The sequence below is a fragment of the Dipodomys merriami genome, unplaced genomic scaffold, assembly GCF_024711535.1.
Source record: "Dipodomys merriami isolate MVZ:Mamm:240054 unplaced genomic scaffold, mDipMer1.0.p SCAF_202, whole genome shotgun sequence".
Classification (NCBI taxonomy): Eukaryota; Metazoa; Chordata; class Mammalia; order Rodentia; family Heteromyidae; genus Dipodomys; species Dipodomys merriami.
The window spans coordinates 347,097-363,331 of NW_027203405.1; the positions used below are offsets into that span (position 1 = coordinate 347,097).

The 16,235-nt window shown below is 50.1% G+C and overlaps 1 protein-coding gene across 3 annotated transcripts in view; it reads left to right on the top strand.

Moving 5' to 3' along the window:
• Window positions 1-16,235, top strand: part of Rnf213 (ring finger protein 213) — a 96,032-nt gene that overhangs the window by 31,064 nt on the left and 48,733 nt on the right. For all 3 annotated transcript variants that reach the window (XM_070031596.1, XM_070031599.1, XM_070031598.1), the window contains 6 exons: window positions 7,099-7,221; window positions 8,743-8,923; window positions 9,930-10,103; window positions 11,135-11,284; window positions 14,330-14,916; window positions 15,704-15,869. In XM_070031596.1, coding sequence (XP_069887697.1) covers window positions 7,099-7,221; window positions 8,743-8,923; window positions 9,930-10,103; window positions 11,135-11,284; window positions 14,330-14,916; window positions 15,704-15,869 — 1,381 coding nt within the window. The remainder of the gene's footprint in view (window positions 1-7,098; window positions 7,222-8,742; window positions 8,924-9,929; window positions 10,104-11,134; window positions 11,285-14,329; window positions 14,917-15,703; window positions 15,870-16,235) is intronic.

A 16,235-nucleotide genomic window follows, 5' to 3' on the forward strand; every position in this document is an offset into this window, starting at 1 on the left:
TGTTTCTTAAGTCCTGTTAGTTTTGTCATATCACCTAACATTTTGGATTCATCATCCACTTATCAGGGAGACCATGTACTGTTTGTCTCTTCGTTCTTGGCTTACCTCGCTCAACATGATTCCTTCTAGCTCCATCCATTTCCCTGCAAATGCCATTATTTTGTCATTTCTAATGGCTGCATAATATTCCATTGTGTATAGATACCACAATTTTTGGATCCATTCATCTGTGGTGGGGCATCTAGGTTGTTTCCATATCCTAGCTATTGCGAACAGTGCTGCAATAAACATGGAGGTGCACGTGTCCTTGTATATTGGTTCCTGTTGTTCAGGGTAGATGCCTAGAAGTGGTATGACTGGGTCGTAAGGGAGGTCAATCTTTAGCTTTCTAAGGACCCTCCAGAATGCTTTCCAAAGTGGTTGTATTAAGTGTACATTCCCACCAGCAGTGTAATAGCGTTCCTCGTTCTCCACATCCCCTCCAGCATTTGTCGTTGGCTGATTTGTGGATGTGGGACATTCTGACTGGGGTAAGGTGGTATCTCAGGGTTGTCTTTATTTGCATTTCCTTCACCACCAGGGATGATGAACATTTCCTCATGTGTTTCTTTGCCATTTTTATTTCTTCATTTGAGAAGTCCCTCTTTAGTTCCCTTGCCCATTTAGTAATTGGTGTGTTGGGTTTGGGAGGGATTAGTTTCTTGAGTTCCCTGTATATACAGGATGTTAACCCCTTGTCTGATATATTGCTGGTAAATATTTTTTCCCAATTAGTTGGTTGTCTTTCTAGCTTGGTTGCGATAGCTTTATCTGTGCAGAAGCTTTTTATTTTAAGGTAGTCCCATTTGTCGAGTCTCTCTCCAATTTGTTGTGACCCTGAGACTCTGTTCAGGAAGTTCCTTCCTGTGCCTATTAGTTCAAGTGTCTCTCCTACTCTGTCCTGCAGTAGTTTCAGAGATTCAGGTTTAATGTTAAGGTCTTTAATCCATTTTGAGTTGATGTTGGTGCATGGTGATAGGCTGGGGTCCACTTTTAGTTTTCTGCATGTGGCTGCCCAGTTTTCCCAGCACCAGCGGTTGAAGAGGCTGTGTTTCTTCCATTGTATGTCTTTGGCTCCTTTGTCGAATATCAGCTGGCTGTAGGCCTGTGGATTTATTTCTGGATCTTCTATTCTGTTCCATTGGTCTTCGGGTCTGTTTTTGTGCCAGTACCATGCTGTCTTTGTTATTATAGCTCTGTAGTAGAGTTTGAAGTTCGGCATGGATAGCCCTCCCATATTGTCTTTATCCCCTAGAATTGTTTTGGCTATTCTAGGTCTTTTGTTGTTCCATATGAATTTTTGGACTGTTTTCTGTATTTCAGTGATGTACGTCATTGGGATTTTAATAGGAATTGCGTTGAATTTGTATATTAGTTTTGGAAGTATTACCATCTTTACTATATTAAGTCGGCCTATCCAGGAGCATGGGAGGTCTTTCCATTTCCTAGTGTCTTCTGCAATTTCTTTCTTTAACTTTTTATAGTTCTCATTAAATAGTTCTTTTACATCTTTGGTTAGGTTAATTCCTAAATATTTTATTTTTCGGGAGGTTATTGTGAATGGGGTTGCTCCCTTTATTTCCCTCTCTTCCTGTACATTATCAGTGTATAGGAAGGCAACTGATTTTTGTGGGTTTATTTTGTATCCTGCTATTTTGCCGAAGTGATTTATGATTTCTAAGAGTTTGGGGATGGAGTTTTTGGGATCGTGGAGGTATAGTATCATGTCGTCTGCAAAAAGGGATAGTTTAACTTCTTCTTTTCCTATGAGGATCCCTTTAATGTCTTTTTCTTGCCTTATTGCCCTGGCTAAGGGTTCTAGGACTATATTGAAGAGGAGTGGAGACAGTGGGCATCCTTGCCTTGTTCCTGATTTTAGGAGAATTGGTTGTAGCTTTTCCCCATTAAGTATAATATTGGCTATTGGTCTGTCATAAATGGCTTTTATTGTTTTTAGAAATGTTCCTTCTATTCCTATTTTCTCCAGAGCTTTTAGCATGAATGAATGTTGAATTTTGTCAAAGGCCTTTTCTGCATCTGTAGCGATAATCATGTGATTCTTGACCTTGGCTCTGTTGATATGTTGGATTACATTTATTGACTTACGTATGTTAAACCATCCCTGTGTCTCTGGGATGAAGCCTACCTGGTCATAGTGAATTATTTTTTTTATGTGTTTCTGGATTCTGTTAGCTAGAATCTTGTTAAGGATCTTTGCATCTGTGTTCATCAAGGAGATTGGCCTGTAATTCTCCTTTTTGGTTGGGTCTTTGCCTGGTTTGGGGATGAGTGTGATATTGGCTTCGTAGAATGAGTTTGGGATAGCTCCTTCCTTCTCTGTTTCTCTGAAGAGCTTGAGGAGTATGGGTATTAGTTCTTGTTTAAAGGTCTTATAGAATTCTGCTGTGAATCCATCTGGTCCTGGGCTTTTTTTTGTTGGAAGACTTTTGATAGCTTCCTGTATCTCATTATAGGATATTGGCTTATTTAATTGGTTAACTTCTTCTTTGCTCAGTTTGGGCAACTTGTATTTCTCTAAAAATGCATCCATTTCTGCCCGATTTTCTTCCTTTAGAGAGTATAGCTTTTGAAAGTAGTCTGTTAGAATTGTTTGGATATCTTGGGTACGTGTGGTGATGTTTCCCGTGGCATCCCTAATCCTATTAATATGGGTTTCCTCTCTTCTTTTTTTAATTAATCTAGCCAATGGGCCATCAATTTTGTTTATTTTTTCAAAGAACCAGCTTTTTGTTTGGTTTATTTTGGTTATGGTTTTCTGATTTTCTAATTGGTTAATCTCTGCTTTTAATTTGGTTATCTGGCTTCTTCTAGTAGCTTTAGGTTCCATTTTTTCCTGTTTTTCTAGCTGTTTTAATTGCAACATGAGATTATTTACTTGGTCTGTCTCCATTCTCTTGATGTGGGCACTGAGGGCAATAAATTTGCCCCTCAGGACTGCTTTTGCTGTGTCCCACAAGTTTCTTTGTGAGGTGTTTTCATTTTCATTGAGTTGTAGGAAATGCTTTATTTCTTCTCTGATCTCTTCTGTTATCCAGGCATTGTTAAGGAGTGTGCTGTTCAATTTCCATGTATTGGAGAAATTTCTGCTGTATGCTTTGTTATTGAGAGCTAGCTTGATTCCACTGTGGTCAGATAGGATACAGGGGATTATGTCGATCCCTTTGTATTTGCTTAAGTTCCTTGCATGAACTATGATATGGTCTATTTTGGAGAAAGTTCCATGAGCTGCTGAGAAGAATGTGTACTGTGTTGTTTTAGGGTGAAATACTCGGTAGATGTCAGTTAATTCCGCTTGCAGTATGGCCTCTCTTAATTCGGTAGCTTCTTTGCCAATCCTCTGGTTGGTAGACCTGTCCTTTGGTGAGAGTGGTGTGTTAAAGTCTCCTAGTATTATCGTATTGGGATCTATTTTATTCTGTAAGTTTGAGAGCATTTGTTTGACATATCTAGGTGCACCAATATTTGGGGCATATAAGTTGATGATGGTTATATCCTCCTCTTGGATTGTTCCCTTTATTAATATGTAGTGTCCGTCCTTGTCTTTCTGTACTGATTTTAATGAAAAGTTTATTTTGTCAGATATCAGGATAGCTACACCTGCTTTCTTACTGGGGGCGTTTGATTGGTAGATCCTTTTCCACCCCTTCACTCTGAGTTTGTTTGTATGTTTGGCTGAGAGGTGGGTCTCCTGAAGGCAACAGATGGATGGGTCTTGTTTTCTTATCCAGTCCTCAGTTCGTTTTCTTTTAATTGGCGAATTCAGCCCATTTATATTAAGAGAAAGTATAGAGAGATGCATTGTTGTCCCTGCCATTCCGTTTTCCTAAGTTTTTCTTTTTTCCTTTCCTCCTGTGCTTGCTCAGTTAGACTTTGAGTAATGCCTGTTTGGGGCAGGCCCCAGTTCCTGGCTGCTTTCTTCAGGTTGTGTCCCCCCTCTTAGAATTCTTTGTAATGCTGGCTTAATGTTTATGAATTCATTTAGTTTTTCTTTGCTATTAAAAGTTTTCAGTTCTCCATCAAATGTGAATGCTAGCTTTGCCGGGTAGATCAGTCTGGGTTGGCAGTTATTGGCTCTCAGGGCTCGTATGGTGCTTTCCCAGGCTTTTCTTGCATTCATTGTTTGTGTGGAGAGATCTGCAGTAATTCTTATTTTTTTCCCATTGTAGTATAGCTCCTTCTTCATTTTTGCTGCATGCAGGATTGTTTCCTTATTATTCAGATCTATCATTTTTACTATAATGTGTCTAGAAGTGTTTCTCCTGGGGTCTTGCTTGTTGGGTGTTCGATAAGCTTTTGTGATGTAGTTAAGATGGTCGTTTTTGAGGTGGGGAAAATTTTCATTGATTATCTTGTTAAATAGGTGTTGCATTCCCTTGCTCTGGAATTCCTCACCTTCGTCCACTCCAATTATGCGAAGGTTAAATTTTTTAGCATTATCTGCTTGCTCTTGAATATCCCTTTGGTTTAATTTGAGTAATTTTTCCATATCTGTCACTTTTTGGTCCAGTTGGTGTATTCTGTCTTCTGTATCTGACACTCGACCTTCCATTTCATTCACTCTGTTGACAGTGGCTTCTATTGTGGTTTGCATGGAGGAAATGGATCCCTTTATGGATTCAATGTTGGTTCTCAGAGTACTGATCTCACCTCTCAATGAGGTATGCATTACCTCTAATTTGGCGTTTATCTCACTTCTTATTGAGGTTTGTGCAGCTTCTATTTTTGCATGCATCTCTTGTTTGATACCCTGTATCTCTTTGGATAGTTCATCCTTGTGCTCTTTCAATTTCTGATAAATTTCTCGCTTTATTTCTTGAGTCATTGCCTCCAGCAACCCTTGGAAGTAGCCTTTGTCTTCCATTCCTGCTTTGCTCCCACTGGGGCTCTCCCCTGTGTGGCTGCTGGCTTTTGGGGTGAGCTTGCTGTCCTGGGTGGTAGTAAACCTTGTGATTTTTCTCTGTGATTTTCGCATGGAGGTTCAGGAGACTGCTCTTCAATTTTGTTTTGGTGTGTCTGTCTTTGCTTGGTTGCTGATTCTGTATTGGTAGAGAGAGTCTGTGCCTGATCTGGGTTCTGTTGGGAGCCTATTTCCAGCTGCTATTCTGACTTACTTAGGATTCTCAGCTCTCTGCTGTAGATTGCTGACAGTTCCTGCCTTTGGAAGGGTTGAGCAGCCTAGACTGCTTGTGTTTGCTCCTACGGGTGCTCTTGTGAAGAACAGATGCTCTGGATGCACTCTCCCAAATGCTGGAGTCTGCTATGGGCTCCTGATGTGTTTTTGTTTATTTGTTTTGGGCTGGTTGTGGGCTTGAACTCTAGGTTTGGGTGCTGTCCCTCAGCTTTTTCAGCTCAAGGCTGGCACCCTACCGTTTGAGCCACAGCACCACTTCTGACCCTTTTTGCTTTTGTGATGCTGAGGAATCAGATGCAGGGCCTCATACATCCAAGACTATCACTCTATTGCTGAGCCGCCTTAACAGTCTGAGCTCCTGCTTACTATCAGGTGCTGGCGGCCTGTGTTGCCCAATTCCCAGTCTAGGGTATATGGGTGGAGTTTTGGTGGGGTTTGGGCTTCTCTTGTCCTGGGCCTCCAGGTCTTTTGTTGTCACAGGCGTGCTTCCCGGGGGAGTGTTGTTTCCTGGTTTTCTCCCCTCTGTTGAGGCGTATGCTCAGCTTTTTACTTCAATTGGGAGGAGTTGGTTGTGTTGTTCAGGCGCCGGATCCCCGGGCTTGGTTCCGGCCCCAGCCTGGAGCGCGCTTGTTAGGCCTGTGCTGATGTGTATACCCCCTAGGTTATACAGCCTGGGGGACACAGTTCAAATTTCTTCTACTGTTGGTAGTCTTGACCCAGGGGCGCTGTTCCTGGCTTGGGCATTTAAGCTCCCTTCCAGGGGTGCTCTTGCTCTAGCCTGGCCAGCTGAGTGTGCTCCACGGGCTGGTGGAGCTCTCAAACAGTTCCCAGTTTTAGTGGGTCCTGTGGTCCGGGTGCTGGGGTAGGGAGTCTAGGTCAGGGTCTGGGGATTCCCTCCAGCTCTGGTCTCCCTTGAGGGATACACTTCCCCTGTGGGGTACTCACCCTGGAGCTGGTTGTTTCTGTGTGGTGTAGGTCGTCAGTTGTTGTTGCAATCCGGGCTGGGTTGGGCGGTGGTGGCTCTGTGTGATTCTTTTCTGTCTCTGCCTCTGTCGAAGCTGTTGGGTCAAGAGTGTCCACGCTCAGGCAGCTTCTTCTCGGTACCTCTGGGGCCCAAGTGACCCCGCCGGGTTGTTGCGATCGTGATCGGGCGGGCGGGTGGTCTGCAGACAGGACCCTTTGTCGCGCAGAGCCGCTTTGGCGGGATGGAACCTCTCTGCTCGGGTGGAGAGTGCTGGATCGTTGCGATCGCGATCAGGCGGGCCGGGTGGTCTGCCGCAGGTCCTTTTGTCACTCTGCTGATGCCGAGCGGCTTTGGCGGGATGGAGCCTCTCTGCTCGGGTGGAGAGTGAGGGGTGGGGGTGGGATCCTCGTGGAGACTCCCGGCTGGTAGGTTTCTCTGTTCCTGGCGATCTGCTGTTCTGCAAACCAGTACCTGGTGTTCTGAAAGTGGCCCCCTGTGTCTCTGCTGTTTCTCTGGGGCTCCCACAGCCCCCGCCGGGCCGGCTGGCCGGCGGCTTGGCGCGCTGCCGCGCGGCCAGTAAAGGTTGGGGGAGGGGTCTTCGCTTTTCTCTGTTTTGAAATTCTTTTCCTCTTTCTTTTTTGTTATTCTCCGCCTCTGGTTTTTCTCTGAGTGTTCGTCTTTTTGTTGTTGTCGGTCTCTTGGGGAGATTAAGCGTTGGAACTCGAACTCTCTTTTTGGTTGGAGAGCGCTGTGGCGTTTCCCTACTGCCCCGTCGCCATCTTGGTCCCCCCCTCACGTTGTTTTTAAATACACGCTTTTACCCTGGTTGGGGGTGGGGTGGGAGGAGTCTCAGTGGTGGGAGCCGTCCGGATGGGGCGGCAGGGCAGGGGGAGCGTGGGGCCCTCCGCGGCAGCCGGGCCTCAGTTTCCCCTCTGTGCTGCAGGAGCGGCCACTCTTCCAGATCGCCATCTTCTGTAAAACTCGTTGGGACAACGCTGTGGGCGATGACAGCGTGGCCAGGAGCTTCGAGAAGTGCGCCATCGAGGCCGTGAGCGCCGCCTCTCAGGTGACCGGCCTGGGAGGCCCCTGCTGGCTGTGGACTGGTCCTGGGCGGTCATCCCCTAGGCTGGGACAGTGGTGCTGAAATCCAGAGAATCGAAACTTCGCTAACTCCCAGGAAGGGGCAGCGCAGCTTCTTATCACCCAGGCCCGAGTCCTCCGTGTGGAATCGCAGCTGCTCGCACCCCCTGCCCTGCCCTGCCCTGCCCTGCCCTGCCCTGCCCTGCCCTGCCCTGCCCTGCCCTGCCCTACCCTGCGACCTTGGCCCCCTGACCTTCTCGCTGGCTCACGGTCTGACGCCGGTTCAATAGAAGACCGCAGAGCTGACACACACACGTACAGAACGAACACGTGTGGAACTGAGGAAAACCACTCACGGCTGATGTTTTTGTTTGTTTTTAAATTGTGAAAATACCGTGTAGAGGGGTTACAATTACATGGGCAAGAATGGCTGCTGTTTTATCACACCTCCACCTCCAGCATGTTGCTGATTAATTGGAAATAAGAGTCTCTTGGACAGGTCTGCCTTCGAACCATGATCCTCAGATCTCAGCTTCCCGAGTAGCTAGGATTATAGGCGTGAGTCCCCGGTGCCCAGCTGGTATTTGTGCTTTCTGTGGGCATTCTTTAAAAGAATTTTTGGTTAGGAAAGTAGAATGTGTTATACATTAGATAATTTTGTCATGTTAGTGTTGGCTTTTTTTTTTTTTTGTCGATCATAGGGCTTGAACTCTGGGCCTGGGCGCTGTCCCTCAGGTCTTCAACTGCAGGCAAGTGCTCTGACACTTGAGCCACAGCACCACTTCTGGTTTTCGGGTGGTCTATTGGAGATAAGTGTCTCACAACCTTTCTGGCCCGGGCTGGCTTTGAACCTCGATCCTCAGATCTCAGCCTCTTCAGTAGCTAGGATGACAGGTGTGAGCCACCAGCGCCCAGCTAGTTTTGGCATTTTTCATGGCATCTAAGTCTAGGAGAAATGAAGAAAGTGGCAAGGGGCAGAGGGCCCCCCAGACTCCAGTACTGAGCCCGAAAGGGGGTCATCTACAGGAAGCAGAGGTGTTCTGAGGAGTGTTAACCATTGGCTATTTTTGTTGTTGTTCTTCTTATATTGGTGTTGGGTATTGAGTCCAGGGTCTTGGCCACAGCTAGCTGAGTATTCTAATGCTAAGCCACCTCCCAGTCTCTACTTTTGTCTCTTGAGGCCTTCTAGAGCTGGAGTTGGGCACCAGTGGCTCACGCTGCGATCCTAACTACTCAGGGAGCTGAGATCTAGAGGTTCGTGGTTTGAAGCTAGCTTGAGGAAAAGCCAGTTAATCACCAAAGTGCCAGGCTCAGCTGGCACAGCTCCAGTCCGGAGCCAGCAAGTCCAGTGAAGTCAAAGCCCCTGAGTTCAAGTCTATGGACTGGCAAAAAGAAGTCAAAATACTAGTTAGAATGAATGAACTGCCGCCGGAGGGGTAACTGGTGTTGTTTTGGAACACACTAGTAAGTCCCTTCTAAACTCGCCCTGCTCCCCTTCCTTCTGCAGCTGCACACGAGCATCCTTACGGGCCTCTCTTGTCGGGATCAGCGGAGATTTGGAGTCCTCGTGTCTGCTGTGATCACCAAGTCGTGGCCCAAGAACGGTGGGACACCCACTGAGGACCTGGATGAGGTTTTGAAGCACCTGCTCACGTGGCCAGATGCAAAGCGGGTCTTCAGCTTGTACGGTGTGTTGGGGGCCGCCCGTGGCAGGGCCTGTCTAGGGAGCCTGCCCTCGGGTCCCTGCCCCAGGGCTCCTGTGGGAGGGGCCGATGTTCTGTGCAGGAAACAGCGCGGGCAGAGGGACTCAGGCTGGCTGGGGCCACCTTGTGTAGTATGGAGCAGCTAGTACCAAAGGTTCTGTTTGCCGAGTGCCTGCTGTGCTGCGTGCCTCCCTCCCCGTCTCTGTTCATCCTCCTTAAAGCCTGTTTTCAGATGAAGGGGTGGAAGTGCAGATATTTCTGCCCGGGCTGGCTTTGAACCCTGAGCCTCACATCTCAGCCTCCTGAGTAGCTAGGGGAGAGAGAGAGAGAGAGAGAGAGAGAGAGAGAGAGAGAGAGAGAGAGAGAGAGAGAGAGAGAGAGAGAGTGCGCCCCACAGCTTTCAGCTGTCATTTAATGGTTCAGACACACTTGGTCACATTTTGGTGAGGATGCCAGTACTGGGGGTTGAACTCAGGACCTTGCCTTCCCAGTTCTTCCACTCAAAGCAGGGACTCTACCCCTTGAGCCATGCCTCCGCTTCTGACTTCTTGCTGCTTCATTAGAGATAAGTATCTCTCCAATTTGTCTGCCTAAGCTAGCTTTGAACCTCGATTTTCAGATCTCAGCCTGCTGAATAGCTAGGCTAGGTAGGAGCCACTGTTGTCTTTAAACAATACTGCGTGAATGTAATATTACTGAGAGAAACGGTCCAATGGTTAAGCGGAGCGTATTTAAAATCTTGCCCTCTGAATGGATGGGGAGGTTCCCACCCACGTGTTTCCAGGTTGGGGAGCCACACAGAGCAGGCAGGCTCGGCTTGGCCCCAAGGCGGCCTGTGCCAGCTCATCCCTCATCCCTGGTGAGGATCATGGTGCGGCTGCTGACGGGTGGGTTTTACAGGAGCAGGGTAGCAGTCTAAGAACTGGGGGCCAGTGGGAGGCGGGACACGGAGCAGCCTGGAGCCCAGTGTGAGCTCTGTTCTTCTCCTCAGGGACTAACAAGAGAATATTAGACCACACCACAGATGAGAGCCGGAGGCTCTTGGACGCCGCAGATGCTGCGTTCCGAAGGGTCGTGGGTGACCTCGTGGACGGCACCATTGTGGTCCAACGGCTGGAGCTGATCATCAGGCACGAGCAGGAGTTCCTCGGCATCTGTGGGCTAAGTACGTGGCAGGGTGCTGCGGCAGCCAGGGGACCTGTGCCAGCGTTGGCATGTGGCTTTTGTGGCTGGTGATCTGTGTGCGTGGACCTGAACTCATGTCCTAGGCACGATCCCTTTGCCATTTTTGCTTAGCAAGTGATCTACTACTTGAACCACAGCTCTACTTCCAGCTATTTGGTGGTTACTTGGAGATCAGAGTCTCACAGACTTCCCTGCCCTGACTGGCTTTGAACTGCGATCCTCAGATCTCAGCCTCCTGAGTGACTAGGATGACAGGCGTGAGCCACCGATGTGGTTGAGTGGTTGGTGATCTTTTTAGTACGTATAGGCAGTAGCACTTCTTGCAAGAAAGTTGACAGGTAATACTTTATAATTTTCAGGGGACTCCTAGGACACTATTTCATAAACAGGCAAGCCAAGCCTGGCATCTGGTAGCTCACATCCATCATTTTAGCTACTCAGGAAGCTGAGGTTTAAGGATCTTGGTTCAAAGTCAACCTGGAAGCTGGGTGCTGGTGGCTCATGCCTGTTAATCCTAGCTACTCAGGAGGCCGAGATCTGAGGATCATGGTTGAAAGCCAGCCTGGGCAAGAAACTCCATGAGACATTTATTTCCAACGAACCACCAGAAAACCAGAAGTAGCGCTGTGGCTCACATGGTAGAATGCTCACCTTGAGCTGAAGAGCTGAGAGACAGCGCCCAGACCCAGAGTTCAAGACCTATGACTGACCAAAAAAAAAAAAAAAAGCCAGCCTGACAGGAAAGTAGATGACACTCTTATCTAATTACATATATACACATAGAAGTGAAGCTGTGGCTCAAGTGGTAGAGTGCCATCCTTGAGCAAAACACCACAGGGACAGAGCTCTGGCCCTGAGTTGAAGCCCCAGTACCAGCACCAAAAAAGAAAAAGGCAAATCAAGAGTGCTGGTTCTGTTTGCATTCCTTGAGTAGAAGCCGTGTCTCCCCAGGAATGCATTCAGCAGTAGAAAGGGGGGTCATATATAACTGTTCGTTGGTTTGTTTTCCAGAGAAAGCAGATCTCGTATTCCAGCAGAACAAGTGGGACATGAAGGAAATGCTGCACTGGAGAAAGGCCGAGCTGCAGGCTCTCCAGCAGGAGAGGCAGCGTGTGGACAGCCTGCTGAAGCTGTGTGAGAGGCTGAGGCCCTTTGTGCAAGGTGAGCATTCAGGAATCTTCAGGACAGCCGCCCCATGGGGATGGTCAGTGAGCATTCAGGAATCTTCAGGACAGCCGCCCCATGGGGATGGTCAGTGAGCATTCAGGAATCTTCAGGACAGCCGCTCCTATGGGGATGGTCAGTGAGCATTCAGGAATCTTCAGGACAGCCGCCCCATGGGGATGGTCAGTGAGCATTCAGGAATCTTCAGGACAGCCGCTCCTATGGGGATGGTCAGTGAGCATTCAGGAATCTTCAGGACAGCCGCCCCATGGGGATGGTCAGTGAGCATTCAGGAATCTTCAGGACAGCCGCCCCTATGGGGGTGGTCAGGGGAGTTCGCTCATAGAGTGGAACATGGTAGCAGGCCCTCATTTCTTTTGTGCTGGTATTGGGGTTCAAACTCAGGATCTGGGCACTATCTCTGAGCTGGAGCTTTACCACTTGAGCAATAGCTCCACTTCTAGCTTTTTGGTGGTTCATTGGAGATCAGAGTCTTATGAACTTTCCTGCCCAGGCTGACTTGGAACTGTGACCCTCAGATTTGAGCCTCCTGAGTAGCTAGGGTTACAGGTGTGAGTCACTGGAGCAGGGATTAAAGAATCTTTTTGTTGTTGTTTTATTTATTCATTTTTTTGCCGGTCTTGGGGCTCGAACTCAGGGCCTGAGCTCTGTCCCTGAGCTTCTTTTGCTCAAGGCTAGCGCTGTACCACTTGAGCCACAGCACCACTTCCAGCTTTTTCTGGGTATATGGTGCTAAGGAATGGAACCCAGGGCCTCAGGCATGCAAGGCAAGCACTCTACCATTGAGCCATATTCCCAGCCCTGTTTTTACTTTGTAAACCGAGTTTCCTATGCATTTTCTGGGAGAACCAGCTTAATTCACAGATTCTTCCTTTTGGTATTTGCCTCCATGTTTGCAAACGGTCCCCTGGTTTTTTGGGTATCAGTGCTCTCTGATGATTTCCCATGGAGGAGAGGAGGTACCACCTCTCTTCCCAGGCCCTGCTCGTAATGCCACGCCTCCTGTGGTATCTGATTGGAGGCCCTGCCACGCCTCCTGTGGAACTCTGATTGGAGACTCTGCCCCTGACGGCACACCTCAGGTGGCATCTGATTGGAGGCCCTGCCCCTGACGCCACGCCTCCTGTGGCATCTGATTGGAGGCCCTGCCACGCCTCCTGTGGAGACTGATTGGAGACTCTGCCCCTGACGGCACACCTCCGGTGGCATCTGATTGGAGGCCCTGCCCCTGACGCCACGCCTCCTGTGGCATCTGATTGGAGGCCCTGCCCCTGATGCCACACCTCCTGTGGGGACTCTGATTGGAGACTCTGCCCCTGACGCCACGCCTCCTGTGGCATCTGATTGGAGGCCCTGCCACGCCTCCTGTGGAGACTCTGATTGGAGACTCTGCCCCTGACGGCACACCTCAGGTGGCATCTGATTGGAGGCCCTGCCCCTGACGCCACGCCTCCTGTGGCATCTGATTGGAGGCCCTGCCACGCCTCCTGTGGAGACTCTGATTGGAGACTCTGCCCCTGACGGCACACCTCAGGTGGCATCTGATTGGAGGCCCTGCCCCTGACGCCATGCCTCCTGTGGCATCTGATTGGAGGCCCTGCCCCTGGCGCCACGCCTCCTGTGGAGACTCTGATTGGAGACTCTGCCCCTGACGGCACACCTCAGGTGGCATCTGATTGGAGGCCCTGCCCCTGATGCCACGCCTCTGCAGCCTCTGATTGGAGGCTTGCGCTTCTGGGAAGGTCACTAACCCTGGTGGGGTAAAGACCACAGTCTCCAGGGAGCCACAAAGCCACTGTGATCATTTCACCTTTCTTGCGCCAAGTTTCTACTGTCTCTGAGGTTGCCTTCTGCTTTCTCATGCTGTTCCTCTCTACCTCCGCCTCTGTGCCTCTCTCTCGGTGTTCTTAGTGCTGTTCTAGGGCTTGGACTGTTTCTCTGATTTTTCTGCTCAAGTCTGGCACTCTGCCATTTGAACCACAGCTCTACATCCAGCTTTTTGCTTGTTAATTGAAAAAAAAATCTCATAAACTTTCCTGCCAAAGCAGTCATCTTGGAGCCACGATCCTTAGATCTCAGCCTACTAAGCAGTTAGGAGTACAGACATGAGCCACCAGCGCCCAGCTTTCTCCTCCTTATTTTTGAGATACTTTACTGCCCTGGACTATATCTGGGCACAAAATCCCTCCAACCCTGCCAGCTAGGCTGTGGGTGGCAGGATAGCAGGAGTGTACCACCATACTCGGCCCTTCCTTGGAAAAGTCTTATGAGCCATTCCTGCCTAGTCTGTCCTTGAATCACAATCCCAACAATGTCAGTCTCCATTATAGGTACGAGCCACAGACCCCCCCCCTCCGTGTTGTTCCCTACCCCCACCCCTGCTGTGCTGGGGTGAACCCCAGGACCTCTGCAGGCTGAGCTCTACCTCAGAGCCCCACCCCCATCCTGTGGGTTTGCTTGGACCTCAGCTTTTTTACCTGTCTGGAGATTTGTTTCTGTGCTGAGATGTAGATTGATTGGGAGGCTGGGGGTTTTCGGGGCAGGGCCTGTGGGGGGCTGTGGCTGCCTTTGTGACTTGAAAAGTCTTTGTCTCCTGCCATCTAAGTAGGAAGAGGGTGAATACAGCCAGTGGGGAGGGGGGAAGCCACCTTCTCCTGAGAAACAACCCCAGCGCTGCTGCATTCACTGGGGTGTTCTTAGAGATGGGATTAGAAAGAAAAATAACTGCTGCCAAGGGCAGGGCACTGGTGGCTCATGCCTGGAATCCCAGCTACTCAGGAGGCTGTGATTTGAGGACTGTAGTTCAAAGCCAGCAGGGGCACTAAAGCCCTGGAGACTCTCATCTCCAATTAAACACCAGGAAACCAGATGTGGGGCTGTGACTCGTGGGAGAGCGCTCATCTGGAGAAAAGCTCAGGGACAGCACCCAGGCCTCTGTGCCCAGGATTGGCACAGCACATCAGTAAGCAGTAAATAATGCTGCCGTGGTTTGAGATTTGACTCTCAACCCTTTGTTTGAAGTGGACTTTGGAGAGATAGAAGAAAGGCACTGGATGGACCTGAGCAGCAAGAGACTGGATGAAGTTGTGACCGTGACTCCGCCCTCGGCCTCCTTCTCCAAGCCAAAGACTCACTACCACCTGCAGCCGGAGGTCCAGGAGATGGTGGCGCAGATAGACCTGCTGAAGGACAGCCACGTCTTCCACACACTGTGGGACACTGCGTCAGAGCAGCTGAACAGCCTGGACCAGGAGTCGGAGAAGCCCGTGGTTCTGCTCACCCTGGTGCAGGAGCATCTGTACTCTCCCTGCTACCAGAGACTCACCAAGCTCTACCGGGACCTGAAGTCGGCAGACATCACCTTCCAGGAGATCAGAGACATTTTCAAGGACTTTGTAGGTAAATACGATGACCTGACGGCTGACCTGAAGGTTATGTGCACGGTGGAGCCCGAGGCCTCTCAGGACTGGATTCCGGAGCGGGTCAAACAGATCAAAGAATACCACAGCCTGCACCAGGCCGCCAGCGCCGCCAGGGTCATCTGGCAGGTCCGCGAGAACTTGGAATTGACGGGCGACTTCAGTGTTCTCTCTACTTTGTTAAGCTTTGTAAGTGATTGCTCGGGCCTCCTGGGGCTGGGGGACCCACCTCAAACCCCTTGGTGCCCTTCTGGCCCGGGAAACGGGGGAGCAGAGGTGCTCGTGGGCTATGCTTGGTTCCACCTTTTCTGGAGAATGCGGCTGCTCCTTAGCCAGGGAGTTTTCTTGGGTCAGTAGGAGGATGGAGAATACAGGAGAGGGAGGGCCCTGGCCTCTTTGGGTTAGGAAAGCACCGGAGGAACACGTTTTGTCAATTGTTCAATCATCTTTAGTTATCTCCAGAAGCAGGAAATACTCCATCACTCCTGTTTGGGCTAAGATGGGAGGTGGTGTGTGTGTGGGGGGGGGCTGTGCTGGTCCTGGGACTTGAACTCAGGGCAGTGCTCTACCACTTGAGCCACAGCTCTACTTCCAGCTTTTTGGTGCTTAATCCGAGATCAGAGTCTCATAGACTTTTCCTGCCTGGGCTGGCTTCAAGTCATGATCCTCAGATCTCAGCCTCCTCAGTAGCTGGGATTACAAGCACAAGCCACTGGTGCCTGGCTTTCTTTCCATTTTTTTGATACATCATGGCTGATATTATGGCAGAGACGGTGTGGGTTGGGCCTATCTCGTGGCCGACTGGGGAGGGCAGTGGAGGGGGGCAGCGGAGGGGGGCAGCGGAGGGGTGCCCCTTGTCTCCCTTGCTGGTAACGGTGCCAGGCACGCACCGTCGCAGGGCTCAGCCGGGAGATGGTGAGGGGGTTGTGGGCAGTTGGCATTGCTGCCCGGCCCCCAGCGGAGCTTCCTCTCACAGAGCGAGGACATCGAGACCTACCACAATGAGAAGCTGGCCCAGATCAGCCCAGAGCTCATCCACACCAAGCAGCTGCTGGCCCACATCAGCGATCGCCGCCACCGCTGCCTGGAGGAGCTGTGTCTGCAGATGGAGCTGGTCCGCTGGCTGCGAGAGGCGCTGGGAGGTACCGCGCTCTTCTGGGCTCGGGGGCCGGAGAGAGTTTCAGAGGGGGCGCTGCGGGCACCCGACCGGGCGCTTCTGTGCCAACGAAGGGCAGGGAGCCGTTCCTGGCCGTCTGTGCGGATGGCTGCGGCCGCCGCGTTGACCAGGGGTAGAATTTGCATCAGGTGGCTTTGTTTATAAACCACTTCCTCTCCCCCACCCCACCCCCAGCTCGGCCCTCATAGCTGGGGTCCTCTGCCTACAAGTCTTCCTCCACGTGATTTTCACCAGAAAATGAGGAGCTCCTGTCAGGGAGAGTGTATGGCTTCATCACGGAGGGTGTACGTCTCTTCCCCAGCTAAGAGCTTGGCAAACTTACTCAGTTGTG